At 52.2% G+C, this 27,029-nt stretch overlaps 1 protein-coding gene across 1 annotated transcript; it reads left to right on the plus strand.

The window, feature by feature from the left end:
- The first annotated feature begins 138 nt into the window (after positions 1-138).
- Positions 139-18,323, plus strand: Slc6a7 (solute carrier family 6 member 7). The gene is made up of 14 exons (XM_028774237.1): positions 139-373; positions 4,892-5,075; positions 6,595-6,726; positions 6,834-7,068; positions 8,576-8,714; positions 9,625-9,759; positions 10,588-10,691; positions 10,813-10,937; positions 11,662-11,774; positions 11,847-11,978; positions 12,451-12,550; positions 12,714-12,814; positions 13,356-13,523; positions 16,862-18,323. Exons 1-14 carry the CDS (start codon positions 341-343, stop codon positions 17,072-17,074), a joined length of 1,914 nt encoding a protein of 637 aa, XP_028630070.1. The 5' UTR covers positions 139-340; the 3' UTR covers positions 17,075-18,323.
- Positions 18,324-27,029: the final 8,706 nt, after the last annotated feature.

Below are 27,029 nucleotides of genomic sequence, written 5' to 3' on the forward strand. Positions count from 1 at the left end.
GCTACGACTGATGGTTTCTGTCACGCACCCCCTCCCCCCCCGCTCAGGCCGCTCCAATCCGCAGCTCTGCGTGCGGGGGCGCGCCCATCCCCCCCCCCCCCGCCGCCGTCTGTCCGTCATCGGATCTGTCTGGGTGTCTCCTCAGCCTAGGGCGCTGCGCAGGGAGAGGCAGGGCGTTCGTAGCACCCCACGCCCGCAGCGGCCTCACGGCAGCGCCTGCGCCCTCCCCAGCCCGTGCGCGGGAGCTGTGGGGGCAAAGGCGCAGAGGTAGGACCAGTGCTCAGCGCCCGCTTGGCTGGTTCTCTGCGCTCTTGCAAGCTGCCCGCGCCAGCTCTCCAAGATGAAGAAGCTCCAGGAAGCTCACCTCCGCAAGGTAGGGCACGAGGGCGGAGCTCACCTGAGCGAGGCTCAAGGGTCGACCCGCCAAAGGGATGCCCCCCGCTGCTCTGGGCTAGAGAACCTCCCAAACCTGATTACAGGGAGGGGCGGGGTCACGATCTCTCCTGTGGCTCCGGGTGTAGCGTTAGGGCCCAGGTTCACTGTACGCCAGCCTGCAAACAGGTGTCTGCAGCCCCAGGAGGTGCGGATGGGTGGCGGGGGTCAAATACCCCTCTCCCGGTACTCCATCTGTTCTACCGGGACCTGACTTAGGGTAGGGGCGTTAGAAGCTGAATGTCAACATTGTGCTGTGCTCTCCTGGGGCTGGAATCTCGCCCTGGCTTCACCTGGGCACTCTATACCAAAAGGACCTTTGCCAGCCTCCAGCGGACCCACTTCAGTCCTGAGGATTTGGGCTCTGCCGATTGGGGTCCCTCAGATGTCCCCCTTGTCCCTTTTCACCACACCCTCCCTTTCCTGTTGAGAAGCCCCCTTCACTGTCTGGGTGACAGTCCGTGATCAGGTTGAAGGGAGGCAAGGGTGGGGTCCGGGAACCTAAGAATGGGAGGTGGGGTAGCAGCAGAGATGTCAGCCGGACCTCGATCACCCTACCTGGCCATGCTGGACTTCCCAGTTGTTTGTGGGGGAGGGGGTACTGAGGTAAGTTTTCTGGTGACAAGCTTTGAAGTCACAGCCCTAGACAAGGAAAGAGAACTGAGTACTGTCACTTGGCGGCGACTGGTCAAGTCCGTTCTCCAACCATCCATCTCCAGTATGGAGATAAGAGCCCCTCCCCCACTGGGCTGTTTGCGGTTTGGGGATGCTCTGAACTGGAAGGGGCAGGTACACGTGAGAAGACTGCATAAGGACTGGCTGCTGTTATCACAACACACACACACACACACACACACACACACACACCTTCATTCAAGCTTTCTGACCTTATGCTCCCAGACCTGGAAACAACTGAGGTCTTTTTTCTATTGGCTGGCAGGTGTTACTTCTTGAAACTGTTGTGGTCTCTTGGATCCTATTTGGTCTTGTCTCCATTTCCCCCAGGGTCGGTCTCTCTCTCTCTCTCTCTCTCTCTCTCTCTCTCTCTCTCTCTCTCTCTCTCTCTCTCTCTCTCTCTCTCTCTCTCTCTCTCTCTCTCCCTCCCTCCCTCCCGCCCTCCCTCCCTCTCTCTCTCTCTCTCTGTCTCTCTCTCTCTCTCTCTCTCCTTTGCTCTCCCTTCCCACAGGAGCCCCTGCCCTTCTCTGTCACAGCCACACATGACAGAAACAGTGTGGTAGGAAGCTCTTGCTGAGTATCCCGGACAAGCTCCTCCGGCCTTTGGTCCTTCAGCCATCCATTAGACTCCACTAACCCCATTTTATAGACAGAGCAGCTGAGGCACAGGAGCGCTTCATGACTTACCTGGGAGTAGAAGCTACCTAGAACAAGCAGAACAGCACTGCCTCCCGCCCTCCCAATGTCTCAGAGAGAAGGGGGCCTCTGTGAGCAAGACCAGGCTGGGCCGGCAGAAGCGCCGTGGGGCCGGATCTTGCCTTAGTAGATGCTCTGACCTTGGCTTACCATTTGACCTTGGGCCCCTCCCTCTCCTCTCTGGAGCTCTGCTTCCTGCAGTGAAGTGGGAATCCTAGATGCCTTTTGTCTTTCCAAGGAGGGAGGTAAAAGATGTTTCCAGACTTGGCAGGGTGCTCCCTCCTAACCGTTCCCCTTTTTCTTGATGCCTGAGAGTGGGGACCTATATCTATTGGTCCTTAAAAGAGAGAGTGCAGGTGCATGCTCAGAAGTGTGTTCCCGTATGACCCAGAGTGGGGAGTGGGAGCGCCCAAACAGGTGGAAATGGAGAGCAAGCCAGGTAGGTTCTGGCCCTGCTCCATTTATTCGCCTGCTGCCTGCTGTCTGCTGCTTCTGGACCAGGCCCTTCCTCATTGTGCTAGCCTCCTGGGATTCACCTGATGGTGGGCCTAGGGCTCCATGTAGGTTCCTGATTGGCTCATCTTTGGGGGACCCCTATTTTCTGGCCCTGGAATAGGAGCAAGCTTCCTTCTGATTGGGGGAGGACCAGTTGGCAGCCTCCTGCTCTTAGAACTCTTGTCTCCATGGAAACAGATCGGACTGCTCTGTGAGTGTGAAAAGGGCAGTATCTTTGAGGGGATCCGAGGAGTCTCATTACTGCGACCTCCTGTCAGCTGGTCTGAAAGGGACAGAGGGTCTCAGGGTGACAGGCCTACCTTGCAACTTAGTGACAGGAATCACAGTAGCTGGCTGCCACCAACTCCCTCTTAGAGTTCCTGTGGAAGCCCAAGGGTGCCCAAAGGCTGGTTCTCATAACTAGAAAGGCAGCCTTTCTAGTTATGAGAGGAGAGAGGAAGGGGAGAGGAGGGAAGAGCCCAGCCAAGCCTGGGAGTGGTTGCTACCCTCACCTCGGCCTGTCCTAGGCTACAGCAGAAAACTGTGGCTCCAGAGGTCATTTCAGTCTTAAAGCACCTTTTGTCTGTCACCATCACCCACAGCCATGTCAGGCTGTCCCTGCCACCATTGCCCAACCACAGGCAAGATTACCACCACAGTCACACAACTGTTACTCAGTCAGCTTAGCACTGTAATTTCAGTACAGCCTCAGGATCCACTGCCCGGTCCCATACTACAGCAGACATCTCTAGCTGTGGGAGGCCTTGCTCACCCCTGCTCTCCTGCCAGGGATGGAAGCCAGGCCTGGTGCATGGGGACAGAGGCTCAACCACTGAGCCACACCCCAGCCCTCCTTTCTTCTTGATCCTAGTGACACTTGTGTGGCCAGTACCCAGTGAAGCTTCCTCTGTCACTATCTGTTTTGGGTGGAAAGTCTTTGGGACAGAAACTCCTCTGGTCAGTGACTTGGCTCAGAGTCTCTGAGGAGGCTCTACCTGGCCCTCAGTCATTGTGAGCCTCTGGCTAAGACCTCTAACAGAGGTCTTAAGCCTAACATTTTCTAGGCTCACACCTCTGAAGGAGCATGCTGGCTCCTTGAGACCCTTTTCTCAAACAGAAATTAAGAATAGTACATTCTAGTCCCTATTTGGAATGTCCTGGCCCATTCAATGAGCTGACCAGTCCTGCAAGTGAAGACATATATTTTAGACTGTGTTAAGCCAGCTTTTGACTGAACAGTTCTTCCACAGAACGCCTATGCTACAAGCATCTCAAAGGATATGTTTCTGGAAACACTGATCTACCCAGTCTCCAGCCTGTCTTGATAGGGAAACTGAGACCCAGAAGACCGTGGTCACACAGTGTATTAGCACAGACTGTGAGCCAGAATCAGTCTCCTGGTTCTCAGGAATTCCTACAAGTGTATCTGGATAGAAAGTTGAAGGAGGGCTTTTCTCCTGGGGTGCACATCATGGCTGGATATTTACTGACTGACCTGGTTTGTATTTCCATTCTCCTAGACACTAAGGAATTTCAGAAGCAAGCTGGCAAGGTGGGCTGCCATCTTTTGACCCATTCCCATGGTCCCCGCTTGGGAGCGCCTCTCTGAATTTTAGGTGGTTCTAGTGCCTCTGAGTTTCCTCCAGGTAGTAAACCAGAGTAACTTGTAAATAGGCCAGCTTGCATTCTTTGTGGCCAAAAGGAGCTGACCTCCACCTCTCAGCCCCAACCACAGGGAGATTACCCAGTGGACCTCTCTGACCACAATGAATCATGGAAGGAGACAGCCAAGACAACTGGCCTCATTCTCTTCTGCACTCTGCTCTGCATTAATGTTAGTGAGATGGGGACTTTCTGAAGCAACGCGTAAGAGGCTTCTTCCTAGTGTTATGCAAACCCACAGCCCTTACTATGTCCTCTGAGCTACGAGACAGAATTTTGATCCCTTCCTCAGGGAGCTCACATTCTTTGAAAGTCCTTTGCTTCCTGTGCCAAAGGTAACCTGGCTTCTTCCCTCTCTCCTCCTTGGAGCCTCTTGTCCTGAACACCTTCCAGTCTGGCCACCTGCCCTTGAGTGAGCTCCACACTGTAGGCAAAGACCAGGCCATTAGCATTATGAGTTCTGGTGCCAGGCCTGGTTCTCCTGGCCAAGCAATTGAAAGCCTCAGGTAGGTCATGAGCCCTCCTGGAGCCTCAGCTTTCTTCACACTTGGAATGGAGTGTGGGTGAGTGGTTGGCTCAGGTGTAGAATGTTTACTGCTGTCATCACTAACTCACAGTGACAGCACATGGTGACAACACACGGTGACTGCCACAAAGATCATCACTGGCAGTGATGTTAAAGTGGGTCATCCTTGGCCTATTTCTGCTAGCCAAGATGAAGTCGGGCAGCTTCTTAAGGCCTGAGCCAGCTGCTGGTCTCTAAGGATCTACAAGCAGGCGCTTTTGAGTCCAGGTAAAAATCACTGGATCATCTGAACCTGATAGGCTATTTCCCACTCAGCCTTGTTCAATCCACAGTCTCTGCTTGGGTTCCCAGTTCTATTTGGCCTCACCTTCCTCTTTCTCTGCTTTTTTTCTCTCTTACTGGCAGCCTGTCACCCCAGACCTGCTGATGACTCCCAGTGACCAGGGCGATGTCGACCTGGACATAGACTTTGCAGCAGACAGGGGCAACTGGACGGGCAAGCTGGACTTCTTGCTGTCCTGCATTGGCTACTGTGTGGGCTTGGGAAATGTCTGGCGGTTTCCCTACCGAGCCTACACCAACGGAGGCGGTATGGGCCTGGGAACCTCTTGGGAGTGGCTGGAGTGACAGACCAAGGCTTGGGGACTATAGGATGGCCTTTGAAGTGACCTTATTCTGCCTGTCCCTTTTCACCACCTAAGCCCCTCCTCCTGCTTTGCATTCCCAGCGTGATACCCAGCTTTCCTCCCTAAGACCTAATGATTTTCTAGACCCTATGGTGGGCAGATATTGTTGCCCACTTGCCCATGGTGAGTGTAAAGGGTGGTACCCACCGTCACTATTCGTATGCTTTGCAGTGTATCCTGTCTCCTCCCCTACGTCCTGCATGGCCCTGTTCCACTCACAGTTTCCTCTCTAGAATCTTCCATGTTCCCTCCTCTCCTGGTTCTTTCCATTTGGATCAAAAAACGCACTATCTATGCTGCTTTTTTTTTCCCAAATAATTCCCTTTGTCCTTGGTTCTCCATCAAGCCAACATTCTAAGCCCATTAACAATAGTTAAGGTGAAGTATACCAGTGCCAGGTCTTGGGCTTGGCGCCTGCCTCAGGCCCTGGTAACAACCTTTCTGGGTAGGCACCTGGAAATGCTGAAGTAGCTGAGGTCTGGAGAAGTCAAGTTCCCTGGCTGAGGTCACATAGTGCAGATTCAACCTCCCAACTGTCTTCTCCAGGGCTCCGTGTTTTTGTGTGTCTCAGCTCCCTCCCCCAAACTTGCTAACGAGGTGCATACTGGCAAAGAGGAAACCAGGTAACACTAGACCAACCTGTGAGTCCACACCAGCTTCCACTGCTCCAGGATTCTCTCCTCTCCCACGTCCTTCTTCCCTATTTTTTTTCTGTGTATTGACCTTACTTCTTCCACAGACAGGCAGCCCTCCTCCATGAAGTTAGGATGGGGAGACCAGACATAGACACTTCTGGAGTGACTCTGTTCTGGAGGGTTTAGCCACCCTCTTAGAAGATCACCTGAAATGAATCAATATAAAATTGCAAGGAAAGTGATCAGAGTCACTTGGGATATTTACCCAGGGAGCTTCAGGAAGGAGGCCAGAGGGCTAGCTGTGTGACTACAGCCCTACCAGAGCCATCTGGTGGTAGGCAGCTGTCTGAAGGAGGTGGCTGTCTATGTGTGAAGAGAAGGGGAGGGATGCCAGGCCCAGGAAACTGCAGGGCCCATGAAATCTCAGGTGCCAGCCAGAGCATCCGAAGCAGCATTCATGAGGAAGGGACCATCGGAGGCAGAGTCTGGAGGTGTGGAACTGGCACTCTATGGAAGATAACTCATTCATCCGCTCTTCATGCAGTCACTCAGCAGGTGTTTCTGGAGTGTCTGCTAGGTGCCCACTCATGTTCTGGGCTCTCTAGCTACAGAAGTGAGTAAATATCCACCAGCTTCCCCAGCCTCAGTGACCCTCAGGAGAAGCGCTCATCCATCACAGGTGGATGGTAGGTGGCTGCTGTCAAGGGACAGCGGTGGACTGGCCAGCATGGCGCCTTGGAGGGGCCGGTCCATCTGAATCCCAACCCCATCTGCTACCTCCCTGCAGGAGCCTTCCTCGTGCCCTATTTCCTCATGCTGGCCATCTGTGGCATCCCCCTCTTCTTTCTTGAGCTCTCCCTGGGCCAGTTCTCCAGCCTGGGACCCCTGGCTGTCTGGAAAATCAGCCCCCTCTTCAAAGGTAAGGCTCGGTGGTTCTTGGCTGGCGTAGAGCTTCCCAGGAGCCAGGGGGAGTTGCCGTGCTCCCAGGCTCTCCCAGGGCGGTGATGCTGTGTCTCCTCCACCCAGGTGCAGGTGCGGCCATGCTGCTCATCGTAGGCCTGGTGGCCATCTACTACAACATGATCATCGCCTACGTCCTCTTCTACCTCTTTGCCTCCCTCACCAGCAACCTGCCCTGGGAACACTGTGGCAACTGGTGGAACACAGAACGCTGCCTGGAGCACAGAGGCCCCAAGGATGGCAATGGGGTGCTGCCTCTTAACCTCAGCAGCACCGTCAGCCCCAGTGAGGAGTACTGGAGGTCAGCCTGACTGGGGTAGCCACTGAGGGTGGGCAGGAGGACGGGGTACTGGGCTGGCCTAGCCTGGGCTGCGGGAGTGTGGAGGACAAAGGATTCTGGTCCTGGCTCCTTTCCTGGCCAGCTACTTTTAGAACAGGACAGTTGGAGTAAACTAATTCAGAAGGTGGCTGGTGCAGATCAGAGGAAAGAATGCACGGAAACTGCGATCTAGCCTCAGGAGTGAAGGGGTTTAGTAAGTAAGTGTCCATTTATTGACAACAGTGACATTTATTAGCAAGAGAGAAATTTGAGAGTCTCGGTTTCTCCCACTGTCACAGGGAAGGTGATAACTGTAGCTACTTCACAGGACATTATCTATTTAGCCACTCACATATTTATTCTCTGAATAAGTGTTTATTGAGGTGCTATGTCCATTGGTAAAGTGCTTAACATAAAGCCAGGGCCTTACCAAGTTAGAATTGTCTCAGATTAGTGTGAGAGCAGAGGTGAGACAAAGGTCTCCTGGGAGGTTTAAACAAGGCGACATGGGTAAAACCATCATTGCAGTGGCAGGAACTCATGAGCCCAGGAATGACAGCTTACAGAAAGACATGGTGGCTCACCAGCCCATCCTAGCTGAGAAAGCAAGGGCCAGAGGCTTGCTCAGTAGTAGTAATGATGACACCTAGGTTTCCTGGCTCAGTCCGGTTCCAGTATATTCTAGAGTAGCTCAGACACTGGATGGATAGTCTCTTCCTTCCCCTGCAAAAGATTGCTCCCAAAGGCTTCCAATAGGTTCATGTCTTGAGCCGGTCCCTCTCCCAGCTTGCATGGTCTGTACAGTCCACTCCCTTGTTCATTTCAAGGGCAACCAAAGGGCCTACATCTGCTAAAATATGACCTAATGCTTTGAGTGTGTCTTGCAAAACTCAAGACATGGTCGCTGTGGCTGCCAAGGGTCTCTGGGGCAATGCGAAGTGATCGCATTGGGTGAGGTATAGACGGGGCAGACGGCACTGCCAAGAGGGTTAATTGGAGATATTTTAGTGAAGAGGCTTTGTAGAGGATTAGGGAATCCACATGGAGAGGTAGGGCACTAGAACCAGCACTAGAGAGAGCAGCTACCAAGCAGAACCAAGGGGCAGAGGGAGGGAGGGATTGTGGGCTTTGGAGCCTTGGACGCAGGACGACCCAAGTGAACCATGGCTCAGGGGAGCATAGCCATGGCCAGGCTCCTGATGGAGTGCATGTGTGTATGTACATGCACACACATGTGTATATGTGTGCAAATACCAGATCCATCAAGTCTATATCTGCTATTTGCTCCTGAAAGGAGTGTGTGTTTGGAGGGGTGGGGAGGTAGAGGCAAGCTTCCTGGGCTCCAAGACAAATGGAAGGGGCTTGAAAAGCACCACCTAGGGGAAAGAGCTACCTGATCTAGAAGCCTGTGCATGGCTCCCTCCCCGACTCCATACCTATGGTGTACGGCAGGATGACCAGAGGGTTCCCTACTCGTTTTCTCCCACAGTCGCTATGTCCTGCACATTCAGGGCAGCCAGGGCATTGGCCGACCTGGGGAGATTCGCTGGAACCTCTGCCTCTGCCTGCTGCTGGCCTGGGTCATCGTGTTTCTCTGTATCCTGAAGGGGGTGAAGTCCTCAGGCAAGGTGAGGCTTGGGAGGCTGGGTGTCAAGATGCAGTAGCTGGGGAGGAAGTGGGTGCTGGCCAAGGCTGAGAAGATGATAGAATTTACCAGGAGACGGGGAACAGAGGGCCTGGGATCAGTAGCGACACTGGGCCTCCCTGCTTTCTTAGGTGAGGCACCTGCTTCGGGCAATACCTATAGGTTGTTCAAGTTGGCATCTTTGCCTAGAGCTTGCCACTTTGCAGAGACTCATCAAGGGCTTGTGGAATGCTTATGGGATGGATAAATAGATCAGACATCTTGGAGTTGAAGGTCACCCGTACCCAGATGTTTCATTAACTGGAAAGCCCAGGGGGTTGACATGGCTGGGTCTGGGGTTCATGGTTTTTTCCCGCAGTCTGCTTCTCTGACCTCTCGGTGAAGCCTTGCTCCACACTGGCTTCTCCTACCTGCTTCCCAGTCTGCAGATATTGTAGAGCTTACCTTATAGATAAAGTGGGCTCATACCTGGTCTCTGTGGCAGGAAGGGATTATCCATTTTGCTGGGCCTGTTCATGAACCTACCCCCAAAGCTGAGCATTAAGTGAGTCCCATGTAGGGAAAGCCAGACTACTATTACCAAGTCAAGACAAACCAGACATAAGGAGACCAGCATGCACCACAGGTGATGGGCAGACAAATGGGCAATAGGCTGTTGAGGATAGAGGATAGCCTGTACCAAGGGCATCAATAGAGATGGGACAAGGGTGGCCTTGGGAAGCAGGGTAGCAACCCTGGGCTGGTGATGGGGAGAGAAGGACACATACCCATAATGGTGGCTGCTTCCTAGCTCATGACCACTGAAAGATGAGAAGGTGGGTTTCTGGCATTGAGGACATGGCAGGCAGAGCTGTACGGATGGTCATCTGCCACTCCAACCTTCTGTCTTCCAGGTGGTGTACTTCACAGCCACCTTTCCCTACCTCATCCTCCTCATGCTGTTGGTCCGAGGAGTGACCCTTCCCGGGGCCTGGAAGGGCATCCAGTTCTATCTCACTCCCCAGTTCCACCACCTGTTATCTTCAAAGGTAAGTGGGGAGCATGAAAAGAAAGTACTTTGGGAGAAGGAGACAGGGGTGGGGACCCTCCATGGGGGAGCCTCCAGCTGCAGCACTGTCCCAACCCTTCCTGTGTGTCTTCTTAAAATCCTAGGATGCAAATATTATTTTCTCCATTTGACAAAAGCAAACCAGGAACAGACAAGAATTAGTGATGAGCAGTGAGTGAGGAGTGACAAGAATTAGTGAGTCTCATGGCAGGGTTTCCATTCAGATCAGTCTGGCTCCAAAGCCTAGGGGGGACATTAGAACCAGTGACAATCACAACGTGGTCCTGACAGCTGCCACTATTGACCATTGGACTGTACCTGACATTTCTTGATCACTTAATGACTTCGTGCTTACTTAGCCTCCCCATAAAGTAGGCATCTTTTTAGGTCTTCCACCACAGATGAGGGCCCTGGGATGCATAGAGGTAAAAGGGCTCCTACAGGATGTAGTTAGAAACTGGTAAAGATGAGTACCAGTTCAGATCCCTCTGACTCCAGGCAGGGAGTAAAGTGGTTACCTAGGCCTGTGTATAACTCCAAATCTGCTGGCAACTCTGCATTGGCCACACCTTCCTTCAGGACTGGACCAGGCTTAGAGACCATCTACTAGACCCTGGGTGGTAAACTGAGTCCCAGAAAAGGGAAGGACTTGCCCACATCCTTCAGTGTAAGTGCTGGATCTGGGTCTTCTCCTGGCCCTCGTTAGTAACCCTGGCTGTTCCTTATTCCTGAACCTATCTCTCACCCTCGCCCCCCTCCTTCTCTCCTGGGTCCCCCTGCCTTCCCTGTCCCTCTTTCCTTGGCACAGGTATGGATTGAAGCTGCTCTTCAGATCTTTTACTCCCTAGGAGTGGGTTTTGGGGGTCTTCTCACCTTTGCTTCCTACAATACATTCCACCAGAACATCTACAGGTCAGTACCTGCAGCTCCCCAGTGCCAGGGGCCAAACTCAGAAGGATGGTTGCCCAGGAGGCTCCCTTGGGTTGAAGCTGTGGTCAGCTCACCCTGGCTTTGGTTTGAACTCTCCTGGCAGAGACACCTTCATTGTCACTCTGGGCAATGCCATCACCAGCATCCTGGCTGGTTTTGCCATCTTCTCGGTGCTGGGCTACATGTCTCAGGAGCTGGGTGTGCCCGTGGACCAAGTAGCCAAAGCAGGTAGGTGGAGACAGCATGTGAGGGTTTGGTTGGGGTGAGATATAGCTGGGTCACAGGGTATGCTATCAACACAGACTGGCAAGATGTGGGAATAGCTAGCTATGGGTTTTTTCCAGGGGATGTTTTTTGTTTTGTTTTGTTGTGTGTGTGTGTGTGTGTGTGTGTGTGTGTGTGTGTGTGTACACTGTGTGGGACATGAGTGTAAATGCATGGGTGTGCAAATGAGCGTGCAACAACAATCGCTCTGGAGACAAAGGCATTTCTGTATGAAGCTGTCTTATTTTTCAGGTCTTGATTGTTGTCACATCCTGGGTTGAGATGTATGTGTGAGAGAGAATGTAGGGTACCAATAATCTGAATCAGTGTGTTTTGTGTCAGTGGGTGAGTGCAAGTATGTGTACTGGTGGGGGCTCTCTGTACAAATGCGGACCTGTATTCTGACTACGTGCTACATTTGGTTCCTGCGTGTATTTGTTCATGATTGCAAATTCATATTCAATAGTCCCATGTACTGAGCATTTGCAGTGTGCTAGTCCTAGTGTCCAGTGTCCTAAGTCCTGGGAACTGAGAAAGTGGTGAATGTGTTCAGTGAGTGTCTATCTCTGGACTTGGGTGTGGTAAGTGAGTGTACCCCCTTATGGACACAAGCAACCCTATGTGTCTGAATGCATATGGAGGCATACTGTGTACCCCAGGCTGCTGACCTTGCATGCCCTGGGCCCAGGCCCTGGCCTGGCCTTTGTTGTCTACCCACAGGCCATGACTATGTTGCCTCTGTCACCTTTCTGGTCCTTCCTCTTCTTCTTCATGCTTCTGACTCTTGGCCTGGATAGCCAGGTGAGCCTTGGCCATGGGTGGGGGCACTGGTATGTGTGCAGGTAAGAGTTTGACTTCAATATCCCGCTGCAGTTTGCCTTTCTAGAAACCATAGTGACTGCAGTGACCGACGAGTTCCCGTACTACCTGCGGCCCAAGAAGGCAGTGTTCTCAGGCCTCATCTGTGTAGCCATGTACCTGATGGGGCTGATCCTTACCACTGATGTGAGTGACCTGCAGGGGGCGCCAAGCTGGGGAGCTGGGCATGGTGTTGTTTGCCACCTGAGGGTATTTTTGGCCAGCTGAGAAGTCACCAAATAGCTTCCAGTCCTACCAGGGAATGTTTCCTATGGCAGGCACCTTGGTCTGTGGTTGAGTTCTGGCTCTGGAGTCAATTTGAAAGACCTGGGTTCAAATCTCAGTCCTCCACTTTCTGAGTAACTCCAGACAAGTGACTTCCCATCTCTGAACCCATTTTTCCTCATGTCTAGGAGGGTCCTGTTAGGAGACCAGGCTGCTGGGAAGCAGGAAGGGACAATGTCTCTACAAGTGCTGAGCAGGCAGACCCATTTCATGGTTTTTGCCCCCTCAGCATTTGCCCCAGCTCCTTCCCACTCACCTCCTGCCAGAAGCAGGAGATGGTCTATAGCAGAGGAGACTGAGGCTTGGGGGCTCAGCGCTGTGCTTTGTGTTCTAGGGGGGTATGTACTGGCTGGTCCTTCTGGATGACTACAGCGCCAGCTTCGGACTCATGGTGGTGGTGATTACCACGTGCCTTGCTGTCACCCGGGTATATGGTGAGAAGGGTGCAGGGGGTGGGGGTAGGCAGACTGACACTCCCAGGAGTGAGAGAACAGGGTGTGGGCCCTGTACTGCAGCCAGGCAGGGAGACAGGCATGGAGGAGGGGTCACTGGCACCGATGGGATCTATCATGGGGACACTCCTCCTCCCCTGTGCAGGCATCCAGAGGTTCTGCCGAGACATCCACATGATGCTGGGCTTCAAGCCAGGCCTCTACTTCAGGGCCTGCTGGCTGTTTCTGTCTCCAGCCACTCTCTTGGTAAGCAGAGGTGGGAGGGAAGGTGGTTGGCTGGGGCCAAGCGCCGGTCCCTCTGTGCGTTTAGTCAACTTGGGCAATCTCGGCTCTGAGTGGGCCTTTGCCAGGGCTGTGGAGTAGGCACAGGACCTAGCACACACATCCCCCCTCCAGGGGGGTTTTCTGAGCTGTACTAGATTTAGACTTGCAGTTGGTCAGCAAATGGGTAGAGCTTTTCTAGTTCTTAGGGCCTTAAGAGGGGGCCTCTGTACTGTGTTTTGCTTGTCATCGAATGGAAGTAACTGGGAGAGAGGCTATCTCAGGACTTAGGACATCTCCAAGCTGGGCTGTCACAAACCTTCTTATTGAGTCAGCTTGGAGCTGGCCTATAGCTCAGATCTGGTAAAAAGACTACATAAATGGACTATCTTTATTCTGGTAAAGCTAAGGACCATGGGTAGGTCCCAGCTAGGCTTTCACAAGCCTTAAGGTGGTCCAGAACTAGGTCATGCCATACTCTGGGTTCCACTCAAGGACCAGTGATACTGGAGTCTCCACTCTGCAGGCCTTGCTGGTGTACAGCATCGTCAAGTACCAGCCCTCGGAATACGGCAGCTATCGCTTCCCCGCCTGGGCCGAGCTGCTAGGCATCCTGATGGGCCTGCTCTCCTGCCTCATGATCCCAGCTGGTATGCTGGTAGCTGTGCTTCGAGAGGAAGGCTCGCTCTGGGAGGTAAGTCCGCCTTCCCTGCCTACCTACAGCCTTCGGGCTCTGTGGTCTGGCTCTCCATTAAAACAAAAACCAAACAACGACAAAAAAAACACCTATAGGGACATTTGTTCAGAACCTGGCAGGATCCTTGTAGCCTGCAAGAGGCCTATGGGATCTAGATTCACTTGGGGGCTAGGATCAGACTTTGAATCTCACAGCACATGGGTCCATGGAAATAGGAGAGAAGAACCAATCCAAAGACCACTGATGATAGTGTTGGGGTCAGGACTTGAACTTGGAGATCAGAGACAGTGGATAACATTGAGATACCCCAGAAGGTAGGTTATCCCCTTGTCCTGTAATCGGCATCCCTGCTGGGCCCATGAGTACTAGCATAGAATGAGTGTGTTAAAGAGAACAATTGGTTAACAGGTCGGTGGTGGTGCACATCTTTAATCCCTGTAGTCTAGAGACAGAGGCAAATGAGTTTGAGGCCAGCCTGGTCTACAGAGAGAGTTCTAGGACAGCCATGGGTACACAGAGAAACCCTGTTTCAACAAAACAAGACAGGGAGAATGCAACTGGCATAGGAGCCAACGGGCCTTGAAAGAGCCTGGTAGCAACCCACCGTGGGCCACTTGATATGCTGTATGGCCACAAGGACATCCTGGCCTCTCCCTGAGCTTCCCAGGACACCCTTTGTACATAGAACTTTCATTTAGGCCCCTATGAGTCTGGAGTCTTCCAATGACCAGAGACTCCTCGTGAGTGAACAGAACTCAAGCGAGCCTCACAGCTCAGACGGGCCAGATAGAGCCTGGGGACCCTTCCTGTGACACACACCTATCAGAGGGTGCTAGAACCAGCTAGTCCCAGCTCATGAGAGCTTACTGTTGAGAATTTAGGAATGTTGTGATCCACTGTTAAACTAGGTCTAGCCAGAAATTGGCAGTGGCAGGAAATGGTGTATAAAACAGTCTGCTGCCCCTTCTGCAGGCCTGTGCCCCAGCACGCTTCTGCCACATGCCTGCCTCCATACAGCCTCTTCCTGTCTCTGTCTCTGTCTGTCTGTCTCTCTCTCAATGCCCACCTGGTGCCCCCAGTCACATGGCAGCCTACAGTTCGGCCATTGACCTGCTTCCAACCACTGTATGGCTTGGGGGCTAAGCTTCCCCTTCTCTGAACCTCTGCATCCTCCTGAGCCTCCCAGAGATCTATCAGTTGCTCCCTTGCTCAAGAACCAGGTGTGTGCAGAGGCCAGCGGGACAGGGCAGCCTGGAGGCAAGGAAGCCAGCACTTGGGTTTATTGGGTTTGTGTCTAGGCCCAGGAGCAGTCTCTTTAGATTGGGGCTGCCTTCCATCCATTGGGTCAGAGTCTCAGCAGTGCTTTATGACCCTACTCCAGTTCACTCTCCAGCCTTGGTTTCTCCTTAAGGACAGGAGTGCTAGCCTATAAGGTTGCCGTGAGAAAGGGAGCCAGTCAGAGTACAGAACAGGAAAACAGAACATTCGAAAAGTTCAAGCTGGGGCCTTATCTAGGTTTAAATCCTCCAACCTGTGTGACTTTGGCCAACTAAGTGACCTCTCAGAGCTTTAACTTTCAGATAATATCTGTGGAAGTAAAGGGGATGGAAGGTAAATAACTCTTTTCTGGGGTACTGCAAATATTAAAAAGGCCAACACCCAACACAGAGCTGGGATATGCCATGTGCTAAATTCTAGACTAGGAGATCTCGCAGAGGATGGTTTTTCCCTGAGGAGCATCCAGTGACATTTTTTAATTGTCATGGAGGGAAACTGAAAGGACTATAGATCAGGACCATGACTGGCACCATCCCATGTACAAGACAACCCCACAGCTTGTTTCTGACAGAAGGCCAGGCGTGCTCAGGCTCAGAGACTGTGGTCTGTTTTGTTGTTGTTGTTTGTTTGATTGATTGATTGATTGATTGATTGTGGACACATCTCAATCCTTGCCCTCAGAGATCTTGCACTGTGGTGTGGGACTGGGGCAATAATGACTCCATAGTGCTAACTCAGAGCCATGCCTCAAAAGAACAGACAGATGAGCTGAAAGCAGAATGCACAGATAGAGGGGTGAAGGATGCTGTTCTGGCCAGGGCAGTTGGAGTCAGGGAGAGACGGCAAGATGGACAAGGTGATCAAGAGAACAACCCTGGCAGCAATAGGTTGAAAAGCCCTGAGGGAAGAGGAACAGCAAAAAGCCCGTGTGATTGGAGCAGAGATGGGGTGGGGGAGTGTGGGGTCCAAAGTTGTGGAGTATCTTAGTTGGTTTTCTATTGCTGTGTTTAAAACACCACCATCAGGGCTGGAGATGGCTCAGTTGGTTAAAAGCACTCAGTCTTACAGAGGACCCTAGTTACCAGATCAGGTAACTTTACAACTGTCTGAAGTTCTGTCCCCAAGAGATCGGACACTTCCTTCTGGTCTCCAGAGACACCTGCACACACACACACACACACACACACACACAACTTATTTAAAGTTAAAAATAAACTTAAAAAAAATCCAGACATACCATGAGAAAAAGCAAGATGGGGAGGAAAGGGTTTATTTGATATGTGCCAAGTTGACAAAACGTACAGGAAGGTAGGCAGGGCGGGTCACAGAGAGCATGGCAAGCATTCAGATTTCACTCTGAGGAAGAGGAGACACCGTTGGCAAGTTTGTGAGGAGCTGGCTCTAACAGCTGAATAAATGCCACTATACTCTGGGTGGCAAAATGCTGTTGTCGATGGACCAAGTCACACCCTGTGCCCTCGGAGCCTGTACCCAGTGGGCTTCATCCGTTGTCAGTGGCCTCCTTTTTCTCAGAGGACAGGCCTCTTGCTCCAGCAAGATGGGCAGAGGGCCCTGGGAATGGGGCAAAAGAAGTCTCTGGAAGTCCAGGCTTAGTCAGACCCTTAGTCAGCGCCCTCCTTCCTAGACGCTGGGCTCTGTCTAGGGAGAGTCTAGGGAGTCACTTCAGCCCCGCCTCTGCTCTGTCTGCCAGTTCTTTCCTAAAAGTCCACAACAAGTCTGGGTTCTACTTTCCACAGAAGGGAGCTAGAAAGGAGCTGAGTCTACCTTTAAATGCTTGTCAGTGTGTGAGTGTGAGTGTGTGTGTGTGTGTGTGTGTGTGTGTGTGTGTGTGTGTTGTCTCACAAGCTTAGCAGCCATGTTATTCCCAACACCAAATAGTCATATCCTCTTTACAACTCCCCAGTGTGGAGTTTACAGATGGTTCCTGGAGGCCGCCAGTCCAGAAGTGGCAGAGCAGATTCTCACTGAGCATAGGTCTTTGCTGGGTGCCTGGGCATGAAAGACATTCAGCACCCATTCTCATTGCCTTACTGCAGAGACTTCAGCAAGCCAGTCGGCCTGCTATAGACTGGGGCCCATCACTGGAAGAGAACCGGACGGGCATGTATGTGGCCACGCTGGCTGGGAGCCAGTCACCAAAGCCACTGATGGTACACATGCGCAAATATGGGGGCATCACCAGCTTCGAGAACACAGCCATTGAGGTGGACCGTGAGATCGCAGAGGAGGAGGAGGAGTCCATGATGTGAGAGTGGAGACCACCAAACAGGAGGGTTGGTGGGGGCCTTACAGTCCCTTCCTTGGCCCGCAGGGGATAGCTATGCCTGTCAGGATCCTGACGGGCAATGGGAGGTTGCCATGGCAACGACAGTCCCCAGCATAAGTCCCTCTTGTGGCCTCTACATCTCCTGGAACCTCTGTCTAGAGGGACATACATACACTAGGTAACTCATTCAAAGCTGAAATGATCCAGCTCAGCTCTCCGTTTGTGAGGGTTGTACTGAAGCCAGGGGGAAGAGCTGGACCAAGGTCACATGCCCAAGAGGACCTGTTCCCAAGCCTCCAGCCAGCCAACTCCCTTTCTCTTGGGGCAGCAAGCATCATATTTGATATCTTTGTTCAGACATTTCGACAAGATAACATTTCCATATGAGCCAACTTTAAACCCCAGATTCAGGGTATTGAGATGCTGGAGAGTCCCAAGGTCCTGGATAGAGAGAGCCAGTGAATGAATTGGGCAGAAAAGTCTTTGTGGGTTCCTATGTTAAGGCCAGTTTTCCCGGAAGAGGAGGGAGTTTGGGGGCTGAGAGATAAGAAAGATTGCAGAACAGGCAGGAGGGTCAGAGCTGCCCCTGAGCCAGGAGGAGGCACAACCTTCCAGAGAAGAGACCAGGACTGACTAGAGATGCTGATGCCCCCAGCTTATGAGAGGGAATGAAGACTAGTAGGGAGGGGAAGGCAGAAAGGCAGGGTGGGGGGACTTGGATGGCACTGTATAGCATTTTAGGTCTGTTCGGGTTGGATTAGGGACAGGACAGAGGTGGGAGACCTGCGGAGGACAGGAGGGAGGTACTAATGGCTGGAGTTAGTCGCTTGGGTTGGAGTGGATGAGCCCACCCTTCACCATTTGGACACGATACCTTGGGCTGGCAGGGGGCCTGAGAAGCACCTGCCAAGGGAATAGAAATGAGGGCTTTAGTCAGGGCCCTTCTTCCCTGTCCCTGTGGCTTCCAGTAACAATGGCTACCAAGACTCAGAGGTGGTCCACACGTTGAACATATGTCCTGATGCTGTAGGTCACCTGACCGGGGGCAGCCTCTGCCCTGAGGTCCCTGTGAGACGCTCTTCAGGTGTGACCTGCACACTGCATTCCCCAGGAGAGCAGGGCACATTCATGCAGCATAGTGGCCTCTGTGCCCCACCTCTCTCCTGGCATCTCCCCAGCCCATTTGTGTTCTGCTGGTTGATTGTCAATAAATACCAAATGAGGTCATCATCTTTACCTGATTCTGCTACAGAGGGCACAGTGGGTGGCACAGAGTACTTGCCGGCTCCCACTGGACAGAGGAGGACCCAAGGTTGGCCGCCTGTCTCTTGCGATCCTGGCTTCTGGCACTCATTTTGCAATGTCTCTGGAGAAACACTGGCCCCCTAGAAAGTGCTCAGTCTCCCATTATACATAAAGACAAATAGAGCCCCAGAGGAGAGAGACTTGGCCAAAGTGGGGAGGGTGGCATCCTCCACCACCCCAAAGTATCTCTGCAAGTGAGGCTGGAGCTGGTGTACCAGCCTTGGGTTTTCTAAGTAGAGGAATCTCCTGGTGTTCTCACCCCCTTCCTGCAGGGCCTCCACACATGAAAGAACCCTGAGCCTTTCTAATGCAGACCCAGGTGTCTGCAAGGCTTTGATGGGGAAGAAAGGAAGGTGGCTGATATTTGGGTATTAATACATTTCCCCTTACAAAGGGCCAGACCCGCCCGCCCCTTTGTTGGTACTCCAGATGGGAAAAGGTTGATGCAGGACCCCTTTCCCAAGGCAGGCTCCTCTTTCCATATTGGGTACAGCCTCCAGCGTCTGGCAGGGCCCCTGGCCTGTAGCCTTCTTGCCATACCTAATATGGGAAGTTAACTCACTCTGCCCACTCAGAGCCATGATTCTGAGGGCCTTGCCTTGAGCACCTAGTCATGGCTGCAGCAGGTGGCCAAGGAATGACTGAAGGACCTGGAAGCTGAGACATCGCTTCTTCCAAATTTCAGTGTGAGAAGGGTCAGAAGGTTATGGGTCACCCCAGTTTTGTGGCCTCTACCTCAGCTCTTGGGCTTTCCCTTGAACCCCTGAGTCCTCCACCTTCCCAGCCTTCCTCTCCAGCCCAGGCCCTGGACTTGCAAGTTCTCGTGTTCCCTGTGCTCAGTCTCCGACAAAGCGTGCCTTTTCTATCCCGTGCTCTCCGACTGCCCTTCCTGTTGGGCCACAATCTCCCTTTGCTTCTGCCATCTCCTAAGCGCCCAGGGCAAGCCCTTTACTGATTTCTGATCTCTCTGAGTCACAACAGACTTAGGTAGACACCAGCCAGGTGGGAAAGCTAACTGGGAACCAGAGATCCCATCTGGAGGTCTCCATGACAGCATAGGACAGAAACCAAGGGGAACACTGGCTAAATCCACAATAGGACCCCAGCCTGCAGTCTTTAGGTCCTGGTTAGCTGACACCACGAGGGTCCATAAAACCAGTTAGGAAGCGAGGAGAGGACTGATATTGATAGAGGTGGGAAAATATTGAGCAGGAGACACTTAGTGGGCGTTGGCAAGACAAGAGGAGGACTGGAGTATTGAAGTGGAAAACTAAGCCTGTCTATCAGGGGATGCTCTGTTTCAGAAGACAGCCTGGTTGCAGCATGTCCTAGCTTCCTAAGAGTAGCTAGTAGTATGGATTTTGGGTGCAGGTTGTCAGCCCTGCAGACTCAGGGCTGAGCATCTCAAAGGACAGCACTTGTCCTAGTCTCTCGGGAGCATGCTTGAGCCAGGCCAGGCCTAGTCCTTCCATTCCCACTGGGTCATCTGCTTCTAGCCTCAGCTGACCTCTGCACCCGTGTATCTCTGAACTTGGGAAGTTAATGGGGAGCACAAAGAGGCAGCATGTCTGTCTAGCAGGGATTGGTAGACGATGCCACGGGGCCCTGCACTTCTGCCCCAGAACTTGTTAGAGCAAGTGTCCTCCTGGATACTGGGGACGGTTGAGGCGAAGCACCTCACTCCCTACAGTTGCTTCTAGTTTATGCTCTCTGGATGGCAACCTGGTTGAGGAGGGGCATAGGTCTCTTCCTCACTCCAGTTAAAACTAGCCATATTCCTAACACTAGCAGTGTGTGTGTGTGTGTGTGTGTGTGTGATACTTGTTACCTTAGCAGGTCCTCAATAGGCCCCACCCACTCCTGCTGCCATCTACTAAGCCAGCAAATTCATCTGTGCCCACGCAGACCCGGGGTATCCTCTGCTTAGATCATGCCTTCCATCCTGACCCTGTGCCATCTGAATCCTAGCCAACCCCCTCCACGAGCTTTCCTCAACTCCCAGCAGCATGTGACTCCCGAGTCTGACTCAGCCCCACATCTGGTGAGTCCAGACAGCCAAGCCTTTATGTCCGTGGAACTCATGTCCTTCTGAGACAACGAATTCTATTTCTAGGCCACTGAGATTCTTGTCTCATACTCCTTGCACCTCAGAGCACTTTAGGATGTGGCCGGGTGCTATGCAGAGGGCTCCAGCTGCTCAGCCACAGGCTTGGCCTGTTCTCAGCTCTGCCCAAACCATGTGATCAGAGGAGGTCACTATGCTTCTCCAAGTTTTAGGCTCTTCCCCTGTAATGGGGTTGCCACAATTCTTCAGCAGCAACCTCGGTAGGGCTGAGGAGTGGGGGAGATGCTACGAGGCTCCAGCACAGGCCAGGGCAAACATCTGTTGATTGAAGGCCCTACCCCAGTTCTCTGGGACCAACCCTGAGCGTCTCTGATCTTTCACAGCCCTGCACGGGTCTCTGGTGGCTGTGGGGGCAGCCATCACGAGATGAGAGGGCTGCAGGCCCCCGGGAGTACTATGGGCTCCTGCGTTATTCGCTTACGGGATTGTGGCGTGCTGTCTCAAACGCTCATTTTTTGCCAGTGCCTCATGGAAAATTTGGCTTTGTTAGCTTCAAGCCTTTTCCTCCAGGGCTTGAGCTCTCAATGACACTGGTCTTGCCCTGGAAAGGCGTCCAGGGATGTCTGCCCACAGCATGGCCTTGGCCTGCATCCCTCTGCTCTGTCTCTGTCTGACTTCCTATAAGCCCACTTCTCTCCAAGGGACCAGGCAGCAGTCTGCCTCCTCTGCCCTGCTCCACAGGAAGGCCTCCTCCCAACACCCTCAACCAGGCTTGGGTTTTTGCTGGGCGGAAAGAAAGCCTTTTTCCCATTAATGACCACAGCATCTGTGAGAGCTGCAACCTCTGGGGAATTACCCTAAGTAGGAGCCAAGGCAGAGAGAGCCACGTGGTCACATGGCCCCACAATCCTGAGAATCTGCTTCTTCATGTCTGCAAACCCCAATCCCCTTCACTGTAAAATGGAGAGTGCTACTTTCCTTTTGCAAGAAATTGAGATACTGTTAAGTCTCAAGACCACACTTGAAAAAATAAAAAGAAAAAGATCATGAAAGAGCCTAACACAAGACTGAATATATAGAGACCTGTCAGGTAAGATTATGCAGGCAATAGACAGTCTCAGCTTCTACCTCTAGTCAGCCTGGGGAGGAAAAGGTCAGGGGTCACACATGTCTGGAGTCTGAGACAAACTGTCATCAGGCCAAGGACTCATCAGCACTGTGACAACACTCCTCAGAGGCCAGGCCTTTGTGTTCTCATCTGTAAAGTGGGCTAAATAAGCATCACGGGCTCCCCACCAAGGTACCTGATGGGGGAGCTGTTAACTATAGGAAGTGGCTGCCCCCATCCACTCCCACAGGCCTTCTGCTGAACACCATTGCTGTGGACTTGGGAAGCTGTGGGTCTGGGGAGGAAAGATCTCTGGACTTCCTTCTCCAGAGATGGTTTTGCTCTGTGGGAAGGAAGTATCCTCCCTTCCCCAGGTCAGGCTGAGTGCTTAGGAGGCCCGATGGTTTTCCAAAGTGAACTGGACAGAGTAACCCTGCCAGATCAGCACTGGAGTACACTAGTTCCATAGGTAAGGTACTTGCCCAGCTTTTTGTAAGGCCCTGAATTCAAACCATAGCACAATAAAACGAAGTCTGGTGGCACATGCTTGTAATCCTAGCACTCAGGAAGTTAGAGGCAGGAAGATCTGAAGCTTGGGACAAGCTGGGGTACATGAGGTCATCCCTCAAAAGACAGGAAAAACAAACAAACAAAAAACCTGAGTCCAAGCTCTGCCTTGATCTCTGTTCTACCGACTACAGTCAGGGTCCTAAAGAGGTTTGGGGCTCAAGAACCTGAGGCAGGGAGGACCCTATCATCAGAATCCTTCTTAGCCGGGGAGTCAGAGGAGATGAATGGGGAGGCCTTGGGTAGACCTTCCTGTAACAGCATCTTAGGGCACCCAGCCCAGCTTTGGAGCCTGGGTGGGGAATTGGTGCAGATCCCCTAACCCCAGAGGATACTTGTAAAAAGAAACCACAGCTGCCCAGGCTCCCAGCAGCCTAAGAGATCTTACTCCCCGAGAGTAGGACCTGGTACATATTTCCATCTAGTGGGTTCTGCGAGCGAATCTGCAGCAGCCAACCCTAGCCCCACGTTTTTGAACCAGAAGTTTGAGGTCATTCTTATAATGAGGAAACAATGGTCCAGAGAGGGGCTATGACTCACCAAGATCATTCTAGGAGAGGACAATGGGCTTATCCCTTTTCTCTTGAGTGATAGGGTCGTCTCCCTCTACCTCCCTCCACCTGGGCCTGGGAAGTGAGGTGTCTGGGCTAGACTTCCCTGAGGCCTCTGGGGTTTTGGTACTCTGGGTGAGGGAACTTCGGAAGAATAAGAAGAGGGGCCATTCACATGGGATTGATACCTGTTCTACCTCTCCCTGAGTGAACATTCCCAGAAACTACTAGGGGGTGTTTTCTGAAGGATTTACAACCCAGGCCTGGGACATCCATTTCCACTGCTGAGGACCAACCAAGTCCTGGAACGGCACAAGCATGCAGTAGATTCAGGGCTCCCCTGACCTCCCCACAACCTCCTCCTAAGCCTACATCCCACACTCGAAAGCTTCTAGGTGGTCAGCTGCGGCCTTGTTTCTAGACTTCCTCCCCTACCCACCTGTTAAGTGTTTTCATACAGCCGCCCAAGCCCCCAAGTCACACACCTCCTCTTTCCTCCAGCTCCAGGTCCAGCCTCCACCCACCAGGTCCTGGGTTCTTGGCTCTTGTGGTCTGACATAGTGTCAGGAATTCCCAGAAGACAGAAAATATTTCTAGCTCATTTTTAAGTCTTCTTAGACCTCAACCTGATTTCAGTATAGCCCAGAAAAGTCAGCATTTACTGTAGTTCATAGTCCAACTCAATGTGCCTGTGCATCCCCACACCCCACGCCTTTCCCAGTGCCCCTCGCACACACACACACCCCAAATTGGGCCGCTTCCTTTACCCTTTAGTCACACAGTCACCTTATTCCTGTGTGGCCTATCACAGGACTGTACTGAGAATTGCAGGCATTCAAGAAAAGGAGATGGGACACATGTGGACTTGGTCAGTACCCAGTAAGTGACGGCCGCTGCTGTTGCAGGTTGTCGGAATGATGGATCTGCTTGTATCATGTCCATGTCTCTTTATTCCCAGCAACGTGCTTGCCAGGGTTAGCTTCATTTCAAGAGTGTCAATGCCTGCCCCAGGTGTCCTGCGTGGGGACTCGCTGCCTTGCCTACTCGCTGCCTTGCCTGCCTGTGAGGGACGTGGTGGGGTAGGAGGAGGGCATTGTGGGAGTCTGGGACCTAAGCAAGTGTGTAGAAACTACGCAAGTAAGCAGTAAAGATGCAGCTGAAAACGGACCGAGGCTCAAAAGGTGAGGATCAGCTAAAATGCTCGCTCACTGTTTGCTAACACAGAGTCGGAAAAGCTGAGAATTGGGGCCCCTCAAGAACCTAAAAGTCAGAAAGGTCTGGTGAGTCTTGTCTCAGGGTTCCAAAGCAACCTTCTGCGTCCCGCTGTCTTCCTTGCTCCCCCAAACTGTTGTGACTGGGGCAAGTGGCATGGATAAACTGTGAACTGCAGCACAGCGTGCTCTTGTGAGATTTAAAAACACGGTTCTAATCTGAGGTGATACGCTTTGAAAATTCAAATGCCTTCCTGAGATCAACTAGATCTGCACGGACTCTACCAAGATGCACACCTGTAACCCACGCATGTTCTGCCACCTGCTGGTAAGACTCTGCAATGGCAGCCTAAACACGCTCTCAAGCCCCTGTATACTGCCCAGGTGCCTGGGGCTAGGAATGCAGAGCTGAGACAATATTTTTGTGCTCTCATGTTCTAGTGAACCGTGGCCTGTACTCTCACTGTGAAGATTCTTAGATATGTGCAAGGGGAACACTCCTCTTAGACCCTCCATTTGACTATCCCGTATACCATCAATAAGGACAGCTCTGAAACGCAGTTGGTCTAGGGACTCTGGGATACCAGCACAAGAACTACAGTTTAAGAGGAAATGGACATGTCAATGGACAATCCCCTTGGTCCCACGAAATCCAGGCCTTTTGGGAAGGAGGAGTCCTGTCTTAGGATGGCTGACTCATCTGCTTTGCCTGAGACAGTCCTAATTTCTTTGGTTTGGTTTTTTTTGGAGACAGGGTTTCTCTGTGTAGTCCTGGCTATCCTAGAACTTGCTCTGCACATCAGGCTGCCCTGAAACTCAGTGATCCATCTGCCTCTGCCTCCCAAGTACTGGGATGAAAGGCATGCACCACCATTGCCCGGCTGACTGTCCTAGAATTAGCACCAAAAATCTCAGGTCAACATCTGGGCAAGTCTTGGCAAACCAGATGAGTTTACTGGTCTCTACTGTGCCAGGGGGTTGGGGACAACACTGCTGCACTGACTCATCAGTCCTGTTGGCCTAGAGGGGCACAGAGAAACCCCCGTGTCCTGTGGAGTGCTCAGTGGTGTCCTGCTGTTTAAGCCCAGTGCTCCTCCCCAGGCTCTAGAGTCGCTCATTCATAGTCTGGAGTCCTCTTCTCCCTTATTTCAATATCACATGGTTCTGCTGGGACTCTGAAGCCTGCGGCCTATCATTGAGGCCGTGCTTAAGGAAGAGAATGGGGAGGAGGGGCCTCTTCTGGAGAACCCTTCTCATTGTCCAAAGGGAAACTGAGACCCTAACAGACCCTGAAGGCCTCTCAGAGAGACTTGAGTTCATGGTTGCTTGTGGCAATCCACCCCTCCCCAACAATTCTTGTTAAGGGTACCCCAAATGCCTGAAAAAAAAAAGCAGACTCCATCCTTGGCCCTAAGGGTGCAAGCGTGTGGTCCAGACAATCTCACGACTGGCTCAGCCTTAAGCATGTGAACCAAGTTATTCCAATCCATAAGACTGGGACTTTTATTTGCAATAGGGGAGATTTGGAACAAAAAAATAAAATAAAATAACCAAATACCAAAACAAAACAAAAATGCCAGCTCCTGGACTCTGTGCCTTGACCAATTCAGGAATACACGAACTCATATAAATTTGTAGCTATTTATTCCACTGAAAACACCAAGAATAAAACAGACATCTCTTCTCCCCTCCCCCACCCTACCCCCCAGTAGCAGAAAGTTTGAGCAGTGGTCATTCAAGTTCACAGCCACTTATTAAAAAAGAAAGAAAGAGAGAGAGAGAGAGAGAAAGAGAGAGAACTAGAACAAAAACCTAAACAAATAGTAACAAAGAAGCCAGCACGGGGCCTGGCAAATGCATTCCCCCAAGGCTCTCCCTTTGAAGGGGGCAGGGAAGCCATGGGGCAGGATTTGAGCGATGGCACATAAGGCTGGAGATGCTTTTCCTATAAATGTGACTTGATTGTTTCTCTTTCTTTTTTTTTTTCTTTTCATCTGGAGGGTATTTGGAAGGAGCATAGAGCTTGTCTGATGAGGGTAGGCTCTGGGCAGTTTTTCTGCCAGTTCCCCTGCCTGCCACCTTGGGGCCATTGTAGTGTCCCAAGGTCTACATTAGTTGGCTGCCCACCCACAGGAGTGGCCTCTGCAGAGGGGGCCGTCTCAAACTGGGGCAGGGACCTGCCTCCACTTTTCCCACATGTGGACAAGCACACAGTGGACAGGGGCATGTTAGCCAACAGAAGGCAGGGCATAGGCGTCTTCTGGTTGGGGAAACTAAGGCAGGAAGAGGGAAAAGGACTCACCCAAAGCCACACAGCCCATCTGGTCAGAACCTGGGATCAAAGCCCACCAAAGCCCCCAGACACTTCTTTCCCCTGCAGTCCATTGCTGGTCATCAACAGACTGGCATCAAATAGGAAAATGAGGGGCACACAGGGGAAAGGATGGGGGTTGGCCAGGCCTGGTGCATAAGAAGGCCAGCCAGTGACAAACCCAGCAAGCTCTCAGAGGTGGTGTGCGCTTGTGACATCATTTAGTTTGACCCTCCATCGACATTGGGACATTGATGGAGAAACTGAGGCTTGAAGAAGGGATTAGATCTTGCTTGGTAATTGCCGTGTCCCTTGATAAAGGCCACACCCTCCTGTAGCTGGGGACTGGCTGGGGACAATGGGTTTGCTGAGCCTTATGAAGAAGCCTCGTTCTGGGGCAGGACAAGGGCCCATTCTTGGGCCTGGGTAGCAGTGTCTCTACCAAGGGCAGAGGCTATAGTGGAGTGGTTTAGACAAGAGAGCCACTCTTCTACCCTGTACTTGTCTCTGGGCAGCGGGATTTGAGAGAAGAGCCCAGCATATAGCTCACTATGTAGGGGGAAGGGGAATTCCAGAAAGTTCTGGATTAAACATCCCTTCCACTTCTCCTCCAATCGACCCTCAGAAAAGCCAAGAGGCTAAAGCTGTCTCCAACCCCCAGGACACATGGCTCTTCCTCCCCTAGAAACCTCCAGAAGGACAGGGTCTCATGCTGGCAAAACACAGCCACACAGAGACCAAAAGCACGGAGAGGCAGCAACATAATTCCAAGTTGGACACTGAGACTATAGCCTCGAGTGTTATTATTATTATTTTGTCC

Source organism: Grammomys surdaster, unplaced genomic scaffold, assembly GCF_004785775.1.
Source record: "Grammomys surdaster isolate TR1022 unplaced genomic scaffold, NIH_TR_1.0 239, whole genome shotgun sequence".
Classification (NCBI taxonomy): domain Eukaryota; kingdom Metazoa; phylum Chordata; class Mammalia; order Rodentia; family Muridae; genus Grammomys; species Grammomys surdaster.